Source organism: Staurois parvus, unplaced genomic scaffold (assembly GCF_062004578.1).
Source record: "Staurois parvus isolate SC_StPar_1 unplaced genomic scaffold, SC_StPar_1.0 ptg001058l, whole genome shotgun sequence".
In the NCBI taxonomy this organism is placed as follows: domain Eukaryota; kingdom Metazoa; phylum Chordata; class Amphibia; order Anura; family Ranidae; genus Staurois; species Staurois parvus.
This window is the reverse complement of record NW_028318854.1, coordinates 1,129,311-1,146,477: the sequence shown is the minus strand read 5'-3', so window position 1 is coordinate 1,146,477 and position 17,167 is coordinate 1,129,311. Positions and strand designations below refer to the sequence as shown.

General features: G+C 42.2%; 1 protein-coding gene across 3 annotated transcripts; it reads left to right on the top strand.

Moving 5' to 3' along the window:
* Nucleotides 1-2,224: 2,224 nt before the first annotated feature.
* Nucleotides 2,225-15,576, top strand: LOC149440706 (uncharacterized). Of its 3 annotated transcripts, none has more exons than XM_089658209.1 (2): nucleotides 2,225-2,422; nucleotides 12,029-15,576. In XM_089658209.1, exon 2 carries the CDS (start codon nucleotides 12,075-12,077, stop codon nucleotides 14,898-14,900), a length of 2,826 nt encoding a protein of 941 aa, XP_089514335.1. In that variant the 5' UTR covers nucleotides 2,225-2,422; nucleotides 12,029-12,074; the 3' UTR covers nucleotides 14,901-15,576. The 3 variants fall into 3 exon arrangements, with proteins under 3 accessions (XP_089514335.1, XP_089514337.1, XP_089514336.1); XM_089658211.1 differs by lacking the exon at nucleotides 2,225-2,422 and adding an exon at nucleotides 2,482-2,541; XM_089658210.1 differs by lacking the exon at nucleotides 2,225-2,422 and adding an exon at nucleotides 2,550-4,175.
* The last annotated feature ends 1,591 nt before the right edge of the window (nucleotides 15,577-17,167 follow it).

Genomic DNA, 17,167 nt, shown 5'->3' with positions numbered 1-17,167 from the left:
CAAAAATTATAACAAAACTAATTATCCGAAATCAATAATGAATTTGAAAATAAATTTGAATTCGAAATATAAACATATTTCAACAAATACAGTGAGGTATAAAAGTGAAAAAAGATGATAATTCCTACTTAGGCTGCTTGATAGAATAGAACAGACTAAAACAGAATACAAAGGAACTGAATAAAATAGAACAGAAAGGAATAGAATACAAAAGAATAGAACAGAATAAAAAATAATAACATATAAAAAATAGAATAGAATAAAACAGAATAGAAAGGAACTGAATACAACAGAATAGAATAAGATATAAAGGAATAGAATAGAAAATAATACAAAATAATAGAACAAAACAACAGAAAATAACATATAAAAAATAGAATAGAATAAAACAATAGAAAGGAACTGAATAAAACAGAATAGAATATAAAGGAATAGAAAATAATAGAATAAAAAAAATAGAATAAAACAGAATAGAAAATAACTTATAAAAAACAGAATAGAAAGGAACTGAATAAAACAGAATAGAATAGAAAGGAATAGAATAGAAAATAATAGAATAGAAAATAATAGAATAAAACAAAATAGGATAGAAAATAACATAAAAAAAATAGAATAGAATAAAACAGAAAAAATTTGAATAGATTAGAATAGGATAGACTAAAACCAAATAGAATAGAAAATATTTATTTCCAGTACTTTTATAGCGCTGTCAATTTACACAGTGCTTTACATATATATTGTACATTCACATCAGTCCCTAACCCTCAAGGGGTGTACAATATAAGGTCCCTAACTTACATTCATACATACACATACTAGGGCCAATTTAGACAGGAGCCAATTAACCTACCAGCATGTCTTTGGAGTGTGGGAAGAAACCGGAGTGTGGGAGGAAACCCACGCAGGCACAGGGAGAACATGAGAACCAATGACCCTTGTACTGCCAGGTGGAAATGCTAACCATTTAGCCACTGTAATATAAGAATAGAATACAATAAAGTAGAATAGAAAAGAATAGAAATAGATTAGAATAAAATAAAGGAATATACTGTAGAAGTCTTCCTAAATTCTAATTTGAAAATTATAATTGATTTAAAAATAACGAATATACAAAATGAATCCGAATATATGAAACGAATTCCAAAAACGAATCATTTTAACAAAACAAAATGATTAACTTCACAAACAAATCCGAAACGAAGCAAATCTTTATGTTATGCATATAATATTTTATGGAAACTGTATTGAAATTTCAGGTTTCCACATCATGCAAATGACTTGGAGAAGTACAGTATATTAACATGTTAAAAATTGTTTTAGATTTTAGATTGGGCAGCACAGTGGCTAAATGGTTAGCACTTCCGCCTGGCAGTACTAGGGTTGTTGGTTCGAATCCCAACCACGGCACCTCCTGCCCGGAGTTTGCATGTTCTCCCTGTGCCTGCGTGGGTACTCTGGTTTCCTCCCACACTCCAAAAACATGCTGGTAGGTTAATTGGTTCCTGTCTAAATTGACCCTTGTATATGAATGTGAGTTAGGGACCTTAGATTGTACACCCCTTGAGGGTTAGGGACCTTAGATTGTACACCCCTTGAGGGTTAGGGACCTTAGATTGTACACCCCTTGAGGGTTAGGGACTGATGTGAATGTACAATATATATGTAAAGTGCTGCGTAAATTGACGGCGCTACAAAAGTACTTGAAATAAATAAATAAATCTTTTCTATTCTATTTGGTTTTAGTCTATCCTATTCTAAATTTTTCTGTTCGGTTTTATTCTATTTTTTTATGTTATTTTCTATCCTATTTTGTTTTATTCTATTCTTTTGTATTCTATTATTTTCTATTCTATTCCTTTCTATTCTATTCTGTTTTATTCAGTTCCTTTCTATTCTGTTTTTTAGAAGTTATTTTCTATTCTGTTTTATTCTGTTCTTTTTTATTCTATCAATTTTCTATTCCTTTATATTCTATTCTGTTTTATTGACAGCGCTATAGTACCTGTAATAAATAAATAGTGATTAGGTTTACATGAACTTTATTGGCAAAGCATGAATTTTGCGAACGGATCACACTACTGCCGGCATCTTCATACACATTTCCACCTATCAGGATTCAGGTGCCTTCTGGAGCTGACATACTTCCAGCATCTATTGGAAGCAATATGCGCATATTGCACTTGTGTCATAGTTGGTGATCATTACGCATCAGCGTGTGGCTGGCGGCTTTCGCTGTAATGAAAACACACATGTCTGTCAGTGCGCTCTCTCGGGGTTCCGAATGGTTTCGCAGATTGGTTGCCATGGAAACAGAAGTGAAGTGTGAGCGACGTTTATGTGGATGTGATGGTGGGGGGGTCTGTTTGCACAGACATACTGTCTGCATCCCACAGAAGAGAGGAGATCCAAGACGGCACGCTGTGTAAGCTGACGGAAAGGGGTGGGGAATGGAACCCAAATATAGAACCGCACAGGACTGCGATACATCATAGTAGGGAACTCCGCAGCCATTACTGGGACGGAGGTCTGGCACACAATGCAGTAAGACATCAGGGACTGGCAGCACATAGCACAGAGCACAGGCTGGAGGAAGGAGCTCCATGACCTCACTTATCCATCAGGACAGGAATACAGAAGCCACATGTATAGGAGAGCAGCAGGCACTGCACTAGGACAATACCATGCCAGGAATCATTACCAGGGACGTCTGATTGTTCACTTAGAAATAATCAAGCCATGTAACAGCTTTTTTGTGTAGCGGACAGGCATATCCAGGGCTTAGTGTATGAGCGTTCACATTGATGCAATGAATGCATATCGTGCTGTACATAGTAGGAACATACAGGAGCTTCAACATCATTCCAAACCATAGAAATGGGACATCTTGCTCCAAAAATGTCCCCCTCCAACAGAAAAAAGGCAAGGGAGGGTTGGCAGCAGTAGTTGTATTGTGGATATTATTGTGACAATAGGAAAATTAGACTGACAATGTGGATTAAAGGGGAACTTCTGCATGGAATGAGAAAATTGCAAGTCAATGGCTACAAATAGCTGCTGACTTAAGAAAGAGATACTTACCTGCACCCGGAGTCCAGCGCTGTCTGATGCTTTTCCATGCCACCATCTTGACTTTGGGAGCCGGTTGAGGCTTCCTGATGGCTCACAACTAGCTCCCCTTCTGTGCATGCACAAGCGAGACTAGTCCTGCAGCCTCCTGGGATTGCCTGATTTGATCCCAGAAGGATGATAGTGTGGGGGGTGGGACAAGGTGACGTCATCCTCACCTAGGCTAGGAACGAAGAAGAAGCAGAAGCAGGTACCACCAGCTTTGTTTTGGCAGACAGTTGAGACTTCCTGGCATCTCACAGCTGGCTCCCCTTCTGTTCATGCGCAAGCAAGACTAGCCTTGCAGCCTACTAGAACTGCCTAGCGTGACCCCAGAAGGATGATAATGTGGGGGGTGGGACAAGGTGACTTCATCCTCACCTAGGCTAGGAACAAAGAAGTGGGAGCAGGTACCACCAACTTTGTTTTGGGAGACAGTTGAGACTTCCAGATGTCTCACAGCTGACTCCCCTTAGGAGCATGTGCAAGCAAGACTAGACCTGCAGCCTCCTAGAACTGCCTGGCGTGATCCCAGGAGGATGATAATGTGGGGGGTGGGACAAGGTGATGTCATCCTCACCTAGGTGAGGGACAAAGAAGTGGGAGCAGGTACCGCCATCTTTGTTTGGAGAGACAGTTGAGACTTCCTGATGTCTCACAGCTGACTCCCCTTAGGAACATGCACAAGCAAAACTGGTCCTGCAGCCTCCTGGAACTGCCTGACGTGATCCTAGAAGGATGATAGTGGGGACGACGACAAGATGACGTTTTCCTCACTAAGGTGAAGAATGAAGAAGTGGGAGCAGATACCACCATCTTTTCTTTGGGAGATGGATGAGACTTCCTGATGTCTCACAGCTGACTTCCCTTCTGTGCATGCACAAGCAAGACTAGTCTGATAGCCTCCTGGTATGCATCACGTGATCCCAGGAAGCTGATAATGTGGGGGTGGGACAAGGTGACATCTTCTGTGCCTAGGTGAGGAACGAGGAAGTGGGAGCAGGTACCGTGAAAATAGGTGCCAACTTCTGTTATATCTGACGAGGCTGGGGGAGAGGAAATGAAAGCAGGTAAGAGTCATTTTGGCATGAAGGTCCACTGACGTTAAATGTCTTTCTGGAAGGATGGGTCTGAGTGTGATCTCGAAGACCTGGAGTGTTGGTGAATGTCTGATGGTATGTGGAGTGGTGTCTCAGAGAGGAGGAGTCACATGTGAGAAGTGATGAACAAAGATGACGGGCAAAGCTTGTTAAAGGATAGAAAGTTTGTGTTAGGTTAAGTTGTGACCTTGTCTGGAAACCATAGGTATATTTTACATCTCACCTTGATACCAGAGGGCAAAGCACACTCCATGAAATGGGATAGTGTGTCCTCTGCTGTAAATATATTCAATTGGCACTTTGTTAGGTATGCCTGTCTAGTGTCTGAATACTGCAGCAGAAATGGAGATTTCCAGTTTTTGGGTTATCGTGTTTGGGTGATCTGTGCCTACCACAGCCTGTTGACCAGGGTGGAAGCTAGCCTAGGCCTTCTGCTGATGTAAGCTCTCCTCTTCAAGGTTCCATGTGTTGTGAGCATGCCCTTCATACATTACATCTGCACTCCTTTGTTTTCAGGTTTTACAGAGGAGGGAAGGGTTAGAACCCTTGTCATGTTTTTATTGCTGTCTGTGTCCCAACAGGGGCAATTCCCTCTCTCTGTTTGCTCTGGTGACCGCTGTGACCAGAAGAAAGCATGATAGAAAATGTGAAGGTTGTCACTGCAACAGAATGGGAGGGTAATATTCCATTGGGGAAGCCTGTTCTGGTATTAACTTTGCCCTTCAATTTGGAGAGATTTCTTTTTACTTCCAGTTGTACCAATGAGACGCAGGCAGCAAAAAAGAAAACTAAGAGGGGTTTTTTGCTTGAGATATACTTTAGCACGCATATGTGTCTAAGGCCCACCATACACGTTACAATCTAAGCATACAATTTTTGTACAATCAACTTTCTATCTACCAAAACTATGTAATATGAGGACCTACCTAAACTATCCAATCAATTTGTATTCAGTCTGGCAGGCCCTTGCACTACATACTTCTTGGTGGGTCTAAGGCTAGGTTCACACCTATGCAGTTTGCGTCTGATCCATTTCTGCAGTGCTTTTTGTGTTGTGCGGTTTTTACGTGTTTTTGATGCGTTTTGCTTTTTTTCAACTTGTTGCTGGGCAAAATAAAATGCAAAATGCATTAAAAAATGCACTACATGCTTTTCTGCAGCATCTCCATTGAAGCACTGCAGCATCTCCATTTTGCATTTAAAAAAGTCCCTGACCCGTTCCAAAAAATGCTCCGGGTGAACACGTGGAGATGTGAACCTGTCCCATAGGAAATCATGTTAAATAGACTGCAGTGCATTTCTGCAAAACGCAGCAGAAAATGCATAGGTGTGAACCTAGACTAAAGGAGATTGTAAAATCGGATTGTACTGTGTGTGGGGAGTTTAATAGCGTGGCTTGTTACAGTATGAATATTATGTTGAGAAATAGACAGTAGTATTTGATACATATTCAAACATTTACAAACTGTTTTATTTTCTCAGCATAGTGATCTTTATGTTTGCTTACGGTTTGATTTTAGAATATTTGCATTTGTTTATTTATAGATATTTTATATACAGTGTAGTTTAAAGTGCTTTCACATGGCTCCATTGAAAAAAAGAAGCGCAAAAAATGCATATGCGTTTTTGATGTTTCCGATGCGTTTTCTGGTTGGTATGCACCTGTGAAACATGGACATATGACTCAAAAAATGCACCAGACATGCAATCTCAGTGCATATTTGGAAAGTTTTCAACTCATTAAAAAGGGGAAATGTGTTATTGGTGCGGTTTTGAAAAGCCAAAGATGCAACACGCGGGGCCTTTCAAAACGCACTGCACCCGCAGTGCAGTGTTGTGAAGAGTACCATAGGATTTAAAGGTAAATAATTTTATTGCGTTCTAGCAAGGTAAAAATGCAGCAAAGATGCATCGGCGTTAAAAGGCCCTTATACAGTAAGTGACAGGCTATATTAGGAGTACATGATGGGACCCAGAATGGGTGCTGGTAGGCTGAATTACTTTGCATTTGGAATCTATTGCTGTGAACCTACATCATGCGTTCAAAGGACCTGTCCATGCAAGTGAAACAGGCCATTGTAAGGCTTCAAAAACAAAACAGATCCAAAATGTTCATTTTTAATATTTTGTTGAGAATCCTTTACTGGCAATGACTGCCTGAAGTCTGGAACCCATGGACATTACCAAAGACTGGGTCTCCCCCATTCTAATGCTTTGCCAGCCTCTAACTGCAGCTGTCTTCAGTTGTTCTTAGTTTGTGGGTCTTTCTGCCTTTAGTTTTGCCTTCAGCAAGTGAAATACATGCTCAATTGGGTTGAGATCAGGGGACTGACTCGGCCATTGCAGAATATTCCACTTCTTTACCTTCAAAAGCTCCTGAGTTGCTTTTGCAGTGTGTTTTGGATCATTGTCCATCTGTACTATGAAGCACCGTCCAATCAACTTTGCTGCATTTGGCTGAATCTGGGCTGACAGTAAATCTCTAAACACTGCAGAATTCATCCGGCTGCTTCTGTCTTCTGTCACATCATCAATAAACACCAATGACCCAGTGCAGCTGGAAGCCATGCATGCCCATGCCATCACACTGCCTCCACCATGTTTTACAGAAGACGTTGTGTGCTTTGGATCATGAGCTGTTCCAAGCATTCTCCACACTTTTTTCTTCTTGTCCTTCTGGTACAGATTAATCCCAGTTTCATCCGTCCAAAGAATGCTTTTCCAGAACTGGTCTGGCTTTTTTAGATGTTTTTATGGCAAAGTCTAATCTGGCTTTTCTATTCTTCAGGCTTATGAATGGTTTGCACCTTGTGGTGAACCCTCTGTATTTGCTTTCGTGAAGTCTTCTCTTGATTATAGACTTCGACAAAGATACGTCCACCTCCTGGAGAGTGTCCTTCACTTGTCTGGATGTTGTGAATTAGTTTTTCTTTACCATAGAGAGGATCCTGCCATCATCCACCACTGTTGTCTTCCATGGATGTCCATGCCTTTTTATGTTGCTGAGCTCACCAGTGCGTTGTTCTTTCCCCAGAATGTACCAAACTGTTGATTTGGCCACTCCTAATGTTGCTGTTGTCTATCTGATGGATTTGTTTAGTTTTTGAAGCCTTACAATGGCCTGTTTCACTTGCATGAACAGCTCCTTTGAACGCATGATGTAAGTTCACAGCAATAGATTCCAAATGCAAATACCACACTTAGAATCAACTCCAGACCTTTTACCTGCTTAACTGATGAAGAAATAACAAAGGAGTAGCCCAAACCTGGCCATGAAAGAGCTTTTGATTCAACTGTCCAATTACTTTGGTCCCTTGAAAAAGGGGGATGGCTACTCTTAAGAGCTGTAATTCCTAAACCCTTTCTCCAGTTTGGATGTACATACCTTCAGATTAAACCTGAGAGTGTGCACTTCCAGCCCATATCCATTATATAACTATAGCTTGAATGTGTTTTGGTAAATACCTGAAAAAACTAAAATTGTGCCTATGTCCAAATATATATGGACCTAACCGATTATGGGAACCCTTTTGCCTGCCAAATGATTTATAATTCTGTTTGGTCAGTCTTATGATCCAGGCATCACTAAAGACAGCATAGCCAGAATCTAAACCTCTACAGCAGAAGCTCTGCTTAGAGCAGAACACACCCAAGCCTACTGACTAGGCAATGAAAGTCACCACAGAATCTGGTTGGCAGCTAGTGTTATAAGCCTCCCCAATCCCCAAGTCTGAGTCCTCCTGTACAGGGGATTATAGAAAGCCAATATTAATACAAAATCACGTACTTAAATTAGTTGCAATTTAAAAAAGGTGTAATTTTTGGTGAATACATAACTGCATTAATTTTACTGAAGGGTAAAACCAACCCTCAGCCAAAATGTTATATTTTGCTATGAATAGAATGAGGAAGGTATAGAACCTATTTGTGAGATTTTATGTCTGCCAATTTCACATCCGAAAATCAGGGGAATTTGTAACAAGTGTCAAAGACACTCTTTAGAATTCCAACATGCCTCCACAAGACAAATGTCGGTTGTAGACAGGTACATGAATCAGGAGCATGGACCAAGTGTGGAGGCACACTCCGCATAGGCACACTCCTGAAATGTGTTTCCTCCCCACCACCACACCGATCAGACAGCACAGCAGCAGGGAGTGTTGTATCTGGGGGGGTTGGAGTCTGATGGGGATTCACAGACACTAGATCCCCATCAGGTCTGCTCCCCTTGTGACTGACAGCAGGCAGTGGGCAGGACCTTAGTCAACAGACAGCCTGCTATTGGCTATAGAATCCATCCACTGCCTGCTGTTAATTACAAGAGGAGAGCAGACCTGATAGAACCTAGTGTCTCATCTTCCCCATCAGGCTCCACCCGCTGCAGCCACACTGGCTACTAGGAAGCTGTCAGCTGTAAACCCGACAGTGTCCTTAACAACCAATGACAGGGAAAGGGTAGCGGTAGCAAATATGCCACTCAGCTACACTGCGTACAGAGAAAGGCACTCTGCCTGTCTTTGTACGCCAAGTGAGTGTAGTTCTTAACTACCTCCAGTTTCATTATCTACAAACTGGAGGTAATTATTTTTTTAATTTGGTGAGTTAATGGCACCAGTTTGTAAAATGGTGCTATTAAGAACTGCCTGTATCTTCTGCACATGTTGATAAAAAGTTACTGAAATGGGTAGTAGGGAATTTTGAATCTGACGCAGGCCATAGCAACAGAAAACTGCCGGTAGGGATTTATTAACTTCCCCTGAATGTTTTTTATTGCTCTCCATGCTTTTCATGACCCAGTGGCAACCTAACCCTCCTATTCGTATATGGGTGTCACAGGGACAGGAAGTGAGGGAGAAACTCACCAAAGATGAAATCACAGGAAAAAAAAAAAAGAAAAATTTAAAATCTTCTCCATTAAAAAAAGATTAGGTGGTGTTAAAGTGATTCTAAAGGTTGTAATTTAAAAAAACAAAACAAAAACGAACAAACATTATTCATAATAATATAAATAAAAGTGCAGCGCTAAGTGATAAATCTGAAAATTGTCCACTGTAAGTCCAGTTCATATAAACGTGCCAGGTGATAAATGGAAATCCACAATGGTGATCCGTGAGGAAGTAGCAGAAATGCGCACTCACCAGAAGGCGGATATACATATATATCAAAAGCCCATGGATCCTCGGTCAAGAAGAAACAGGTCTGGTCACCGTGGATTGGCCTTTCCTTTCCTCAAGGGTGCAGAGCAAAATTCTTCCTCCTCTTAGGTGGATGCTTGGATTCCTAATAAGGACTCTGCAAAGAGGTACTCCTGCTCCCTCACCCCCGGGATCACCGATCTCCCTGCAGCCCAATGACTGGAGATCATTTTCTAAACATTATACATACTTACCTTTTCTGTGCAATGGTTTTGCACAGAGCAGCCCTGATACTCTTCTTTTTGGGTTGCCTGCCAGCGGTCCTGACTCCTCTCCCTTGCTGGGTGTCCCCAATAGCAAGCCTCTTGTTATGGGGGCACTTGAGCAGGCTTGCTCCCGAGTGATGCTTCTGTGAATGGACATTGTCCATTCACACACAGAATTCGGCTCACCCTGCCCCCTGCTCTCTTCTCATTGGCTCACTAGCTGTAATTGACAGCAGCAGGAGCCAATGGCTCTCGCTGCTGCGTGAGCCAATGAGGAGAAAGAGACCCGGGAGAGCCACTGGTCTCATTCACATCACTGGATAGAGATGGGGCTCAAGTTAGTATTAGGGGGGCTGGAGAGAGGGGCTGCACCCAGCATGCATTAAAGTAAAAAACATCTTCTGCCTTTAGAACCACTTTTTTCATGATTTGCACAGCAAAAATAAGTTAGCTCTAATATTTGACTGTTGCAGCATATCTTATTTTTACTCAGGCAGTCGTCTTCTGTTGGAGCCGAACATCTGGCACTGAGACTTGTAATTCCAGCTGCAATACACTCAATACACTGATCGCCATGGGTTGCTCACTCCTCCATTCATTCTTTCCAATGAGTGCAAGGTGTTCACTTCCTCAAATCGCAGAGCACCTTGCTTCCACTGAAAAGAAAGCAAGGATTTTAATGAATGGAGGAGGTGCTAAGCAAGTAACTTCGGTAGGTGTGCTGAATGTACTGCAACCGAAACTACGACCCTCAGCACTGGATGTTCGTCACTGACAGAAGACTGCTGCATGAGTAAAAAGTAAGATATATAATAAATGTTGCAGCAGCCAGAGATAGAGCACACATCATCAGAGCTAAATCAATGTCGGTTATACTTCAGCTTTAAGCAAAGAATTACTTTGCTATAAGCATGCATTTACCTGAATGACATTGATTCATTCAGGGGTTTTATTTTTTTTTTTGTGCTTAGCTGTGATTTGGCCACGGCTAATCACATGACACAGCTGGGCTGTGATTGGCCAAGCTTGTGCATGTGATCGCTGTGACCAATCACAGCTAGACACACTAGTATACAATGGATGGCATGAATGAAGCCATCCATTGTATACAACTGTCATGTGACCTGCTGTGATTGGTCACAGCAGGTCACATGGTACCGGCAACGGGGCCGGTACTCAGATCTGTCATCGGCCATGTCCGAGGTACACGGCCGGTGACAGATCGCGCCGCTGCGCGGCTCTGCAGACACGCAAACTGCGCATGTCTGGGAGGACGTCATATAGCGTCCACCCGGAGTGCTGAGGGATTTTGCTGGCCGCCAAACAGCCATTGGCCGGGCGGCAAAAGGTTAATTGTTGTAAATGTCTTTCAGATATTTGGATCCTTTTTTCACTTTACCTGCTTCAAGCAAATGAACACCTATTGTCACACCTTTAGGCCTGGTTCACACCTATGCAGGTTGAGGATGATGCATTTTCCCAGTACGTTTTCTGGAGGTGTCTGTTGTCCTGAAACCACAAAAACACAGCAGAAATGCATCAAAAATGCAAGCTCTGCATTTTTTATGATTTTCCATTGAAGTCTATGGAACAAAAAAATGCAAACCTGCTGTGGGAAAAAGTCCCTGACCCTTTCCAAAAAATGCACCTGTGGAAAACAGATGTGAACGTGACCCATAGGAAACCATGTTAAATAGACTGAAGTGCGTTTCTGCAAAACTAAAAACACACTGAAAAACACATAAGTGTAAACCAGGCCTTAGGCCTAGTACACCAGGGACGCCCGTCAGCATTGGCACGATGTCTTGAAAGGGGAAAATAAAAACAAGGGCACTCCAGTCTCTTCAGCTTTTCTGGTACTCGGGGGGGGGTGGGGGGGGAGTGCTAGCAAGGGAAGACTGATGTGCTATTTACTTAGTGAACCTGTAAAGGTGTTCTTTGGGCCATTTACTCATTCAACTGGGTTTTTACTCGATAGTAAGCCAAGCCTCATTCAAGATAATTAAATAAGGAAATAAAGAGCAAGGAGGAGAGGGCAGCCACATTACCAGTCAAAGTCATGTGACAGGCTCTCCTCCAATCACAGAGTGTTCTTTGCAACTGTAACCAGAGAGAATATGGGCCCCTTTTTAAATTAACTAATGTTAACATGTGTCCCTCCAATGGGGACACTACTTCTGGTGACCTGGGGTCCCCAAAGTATTCTCTTAATTTGCAGGGATTTCCTCCCACTTCCTGCTTGGCTATGGAACAGTAAGTGAAGGGAAATCTACAAAATGAGACAAAGATGGCGAAATATATCTGACAGGGGTTATAACCCTCCCTTGCTTTTCCAAAGTGAAAAAGAAACAGTTTTGCCTATAGTTCTACTTTAACATATTATTTTAGTTGACCATTGACAATTGTGCTTTATTTTATACAGATACTGAAGATAATACATTATCATTAGCCATATAACCAAGCCAAGTATGGGAATGCCACAGCCAGGCAGTCCAGAGACTTCTGAAAATGCAGTCTCTGAAGGACATGACAGACCACAGAGAACATCAATGGAATCTCCTAAAGCAGCTCAACCATCTTGCCTAAGAGGAGGATTCATCTGTCTGTTTCTGAAAAGGACAGAGCAGGATAGATCCTTAGAGGATGCCTCATCAAGCAACCAAAGCACAGAGGACAAACATGGAGTTAGAGGGAAAAAACGAAAGGTACTGAGTGGGAATATCTTCCGGTTACCTTGTCTCAGACCAGCAGAAAAAACAGAACCTGGCGAGCAAATTAACACTCAAGTAAATAAGGTAGATGATCAAGGGAATCAGGCAACTCCAGAAGAAGAATTAAAACCATACTCCAAGGCCTCCTTTTTGAGAAAAATTAGAGGTTACCGACTAATGAGAGAGAGAGATGCCACAGAGAAGGAAAAAGTGATAGAAATGGACCAGTGCAAGGAAGGTTCTTTTGTAGAAGAACACCTTGAGAAAAAATTAGGTAAGAAAGTCGACGAACCAAAAAGATATGAGGATATATTGGGAGAAAAAGGAAAAATGTCGGGAGAAAAGGAAAGTAAAGAAAAGATGCAGGGAGAAAAAGGAAGCAAAATTTTACAACAGCAGAGAACAGCAGAATTAAGTACTGACCAGGGTGATAGCTTCAGAATGCAGAAAAGCAATGACAAGAATTTAGGAGACCTAGAGGAAACTGTGAATGAAAAGGATAATGGTGGAATGAATGAAGGTGTTAAAAGGAATGGCAAGGTAGAACATAAAAATCCAACAAACAATGAGGAGGAACTTGGAAATGACCTGAAAGAACAAGAAAATCATGTAGACATGGCAAAAGGACACAAGGACGAAGACATTTTAGGCCAAGAGAGTCATAACGAAATAGTGGAGGACCTGGGCAACAAAGTCAAAAAACAGGAACAAACAGAGGGTATACCAGACCAAGATAACAGCATAAAAAATCAAGAGGTCAACTTACATAGGGTACATGAACTGGACAATGCAGCAAAAGACTTGCCAAAAAACAACTTAAAGATGGAAAATGAAGAAAAGCTAGAAAATTACTTACTAGAACAAGAAAGCCTTGAAGAAAAAACAGGAGACATAGCTAAAAGCTCACCAAGACAAGACAATAATGAGGAGAGAGCAAGAACTGAGCATTCAGAACAGAAAAAAGATGGGGAATTGTTAAAAACTGTAATTGATCAGGAGAGTCATGCTGAGATTGCTGAAGACACTCAGAAGAAAGAAGACATAGTAGAAGAATCAGTTGAAAATCTTCCTAAAAACAAAATTCAAGATGAGATCCTAGGAGAGTCAGAAAACCGTTTGCTAGATAGGGACAGTTCTAAAGAAAAGGAAAACCATTTGCTAGAAAAGGAAATCAATGTAGAGAATGTGGAGGAACCAGAAAACCAAACAGAGAAATTAGGAAAAGCAGACCACTCCTTAGAACAGGACAGCCATATACAAAAAGAAGGAAAAACAGTGGATCAGTTTATAGACCAAACCAACTATATACCGAAAGAAGAGCATGCAGGTGACCACCTTTTAGAACAACACAGCTATATGCAGAAAAAAGGAACAGCAGGAGACCAGTTTCTAAAAAAACACAGCCATTTACAGAAAGAAGAAAAAGCAGGAGACCAGTTTCTAGAGGAGGACGGCCATTTACAGAAAGAAGGAAAAGCAGGAGACCAGTTTCTAGAAAAACACAGCCATTTACGGAAAGAAAAAAAAGCAGGAGACCAGTTTCTAGAAAAGGACAGCCATTTACAGAAAGAAGGAAAAGCACGAGACCAGTTTGTAGAGGAGGACAGCCATTTACAGAAAGAAGGAAAGGCAGGAGACCACCTTCTAGAACAACACAGCCATATACAGAAAGAAGTAAAAGAAGAAAATCAGTTTGTAGAAGAGGACAGTCATATACAGAAAGATGAAATGGTGGTAAAGCAATTTGTACAACAGGACAGCCATACACAGAAAAAGGGAAAAGGAAGAGACCAGTTTCCTGCAGAGAACTGCCATAAACAGAAAGACAGAAAAACAGACCAGTCTCTAGAGGAGGACAGCCAAATAATGGAAGAAGGAAAATCAGGAAACCAATTTCTAGAAGAGGACAGCCATATAAAGAAAGAAGGAAAAGCAGGAGACCAGTTTCTAGAAGAGGACAGCCATATAAAGAAAGAAGGAAAAGCAGGAGACCGGTTTCTAGAAGAGGACAGCCATATAAAGAAAGAAGGAAAAGCAGGAGACCGGTTTCTAGAAGAGGACAGCCTTTTATGGAAAGGAGGAAACTGCTTGTTAGACCAGAACAGCAATACCGAGAGCACGGCAGAACCAGAAGCGTTCTGTCTGGAGCAAGAAAGACATGGAAATAATTTGGAAAAAACTAAAGCCCAAATAACTGAACAAGACATTCTTAATGAGGGAGAGGCTAATTTGCCAGAGGAGAACAAATGTGTAAAAAAATGTAAAGGTCGAGGAGAAGTCAAAGACAGGTCAATCAAACAGGGGCATTTGATCAGCCACACCACATGTACGGCAAGATCAGAGGAACCACACACAGAATTCTCAACATTTCAAGAACAAGAATCAGCGCCAAACACAGTGGACTTTGCCTACTACCACCAGGAGGACAATCAGGAAGATATAAAAGATGGCGATGATGATGTGATGGAGGATGCAGAATGGAAATCACTGCAGGTAGAGGTGAAAAGCATGGTTCAATGGCTAGTAGAAGAAGCCTCAGATAGGTTGGAATGTTTTTCACAAGAACCCCAAGGTACTGAATAGAATCAACTTAAATTGGCTCTTATAAGCTAGGATATGTATGTTTGACATGTGTCACCACTAAAAAAGATAAATAAATAAAACACAGGATATCACTTGAATGTATCCAGCCATGGAAGGACCCCACTTTACAAAACACTGAACAGCACAAACGTGTGAACAAAGAGTTATGTTCAGCCAGACAGGAAGCTAAAGAAATTATCTATTGAATGACGGCAAGTTTTACACAATATTAAACACACCCACGTGGTAATGGACTAGCTTCCAGCTTCCCTACACAAACCACGCCTATGTTTTGAATAGAAATGAAAGTTTCACTAAATATGGGACAATTATAGGTGTATGAAATCACTGCACATTTCACAGTATCCAGTATCTATTAAATGAATGTAAGCGTTGATAGTTACACTTGAATTAGCAGAGCATGCATTTGGATTTGCTACAAACTTCTTATTCGGTATAATTATTACCTATGAGCATTTCTGACGCCTATAAGCTCCAAGATAGAAGAATCACATATCTATAGGAATGGTAATTCAGGATTCACAACAAAACACTGCACAGAGTACACAATTAAATGGGACTAAAACACATTTATAAGAACTGTTTGATTTTTTTAATGAGATATTTTAACCACTATTGGTCTTTAAAAAAAATAATAAAAATGCACTTTCATTTACCACAAGTGTTTGTGTCCTTTCATAGAACACTGTCTCCTAAATGTTTTCATTCACCTCTTATAGGCCAAGTAATGCATATGTGCTGCGGCAAAGAAAGTGGGCTTTAAAGTGACACTAGACCAGTGATGGCGAACCTTTTTGAGCCCGAGTGCCCAAAACTGCAACACAAACCAACTTTTTTATTTCAAAGTGCCAACACTGCAATTAACCACTTGCCTACCTGGACGCACTGACAGAAGGCACTGATCGGTGGCACTGCTGGGCATCATTGATGGGTCGCACTGATGGGCAGCACTGATGGGCGACACTGCTGGGCACTGACAGGTGGCACTGCTGGGCAGCGCTGACAGGTGGCACTGCTGGGCAGCGCTGACAGGTGGCACTGCTGGGCAGCGCTGACGGGCGACACTGCTGGGCACTGATGGGTGACACTGCTGGGCACTGATGGGTGACACTGCTGGACACTGCTGGGCATCATTGATGGGCAGCACTGATGGGCGATACTGCTGGGCACTGACATGTGGCACTGCTGGGCAGCACTGACAGGTGGCACTGCTGGGCAGCACTGACAGGCGGCACTGCTGGGCATCATTGATGGATGGCACTGATGGGCAGCACTGATGGGCGACACTGCTGGGCACTGACAGGCGACACTGCAAGCAGTTAATCTCACCTCTGGCAGCGTCGGTGTGGCTTCCAACCCAGCAGCTCATTCCCATCCACTCTGAACACATTGCCCCTGGCCCCGGAGCAGTGTGGGAGCAGTGTGGGAGCCTCTTCCTCTCTTCCGCGCCAATCCCCGGGTACATCACCCCTGGTGCCAGAGCCGCATTGGAGCCGTTTCCTCTCGTCCACGCCCACCCTGGCCCCAGAGACATGTGGGAAATGTAGTTTGATGGGGATCCAGTGTGGACGAGATCTGGATGGCCGGTCCATGCGCGCTCATCATGCTCTTCTTCGTGGCGTGCCCACTGAGATGGCTCTGCGTGCCAGCTCTGGCACGCGTGCCATAGGTTCACCATCACTGCACTAGACAATGTCCTTATTCTCCAAAAATAATCCATTCACATCCACTACTTAATGCCCCGTAATTCATTTTCCATGAAAACCTCTCCTTTTCTCTCCTCATTTCATTTTGTTTAGAATGAGCAGTGCTTGGTAGTTGTCATGTGCACTGCTCTATGAACACTACAAATCCCATAGTCCATCTCGCCAGAGAGCAAGAGAGGGTGGCTACATTCCTACATGCAGTAGGACCGTGGAGAATGAATGTAGCCACCCTCAAGAATTCAGATCACAGCAGAAAAAAAGGAATTTTGAGACTTGCAGGAAACTGAGAACAATAGAAGGTAATTTTCTGAGTTAACCATACATACTTAAATAGATTTTTTTTTTAACCAGAGTTTAATGCTACTTTGAGGCTCACATGTACCACATATGCGTCCAGGAACGGCTGCGGAATCTGTGCTGACAGCAAGCTCACTGTGTGCTCCCAGCACAGTAACTAAGCTATCAAAGACAGCTCACAGTCTCTAGTAATGATCAGGAGCTGGTGGGACTGACTCCTGATCATGTGACCACTGTGACAGC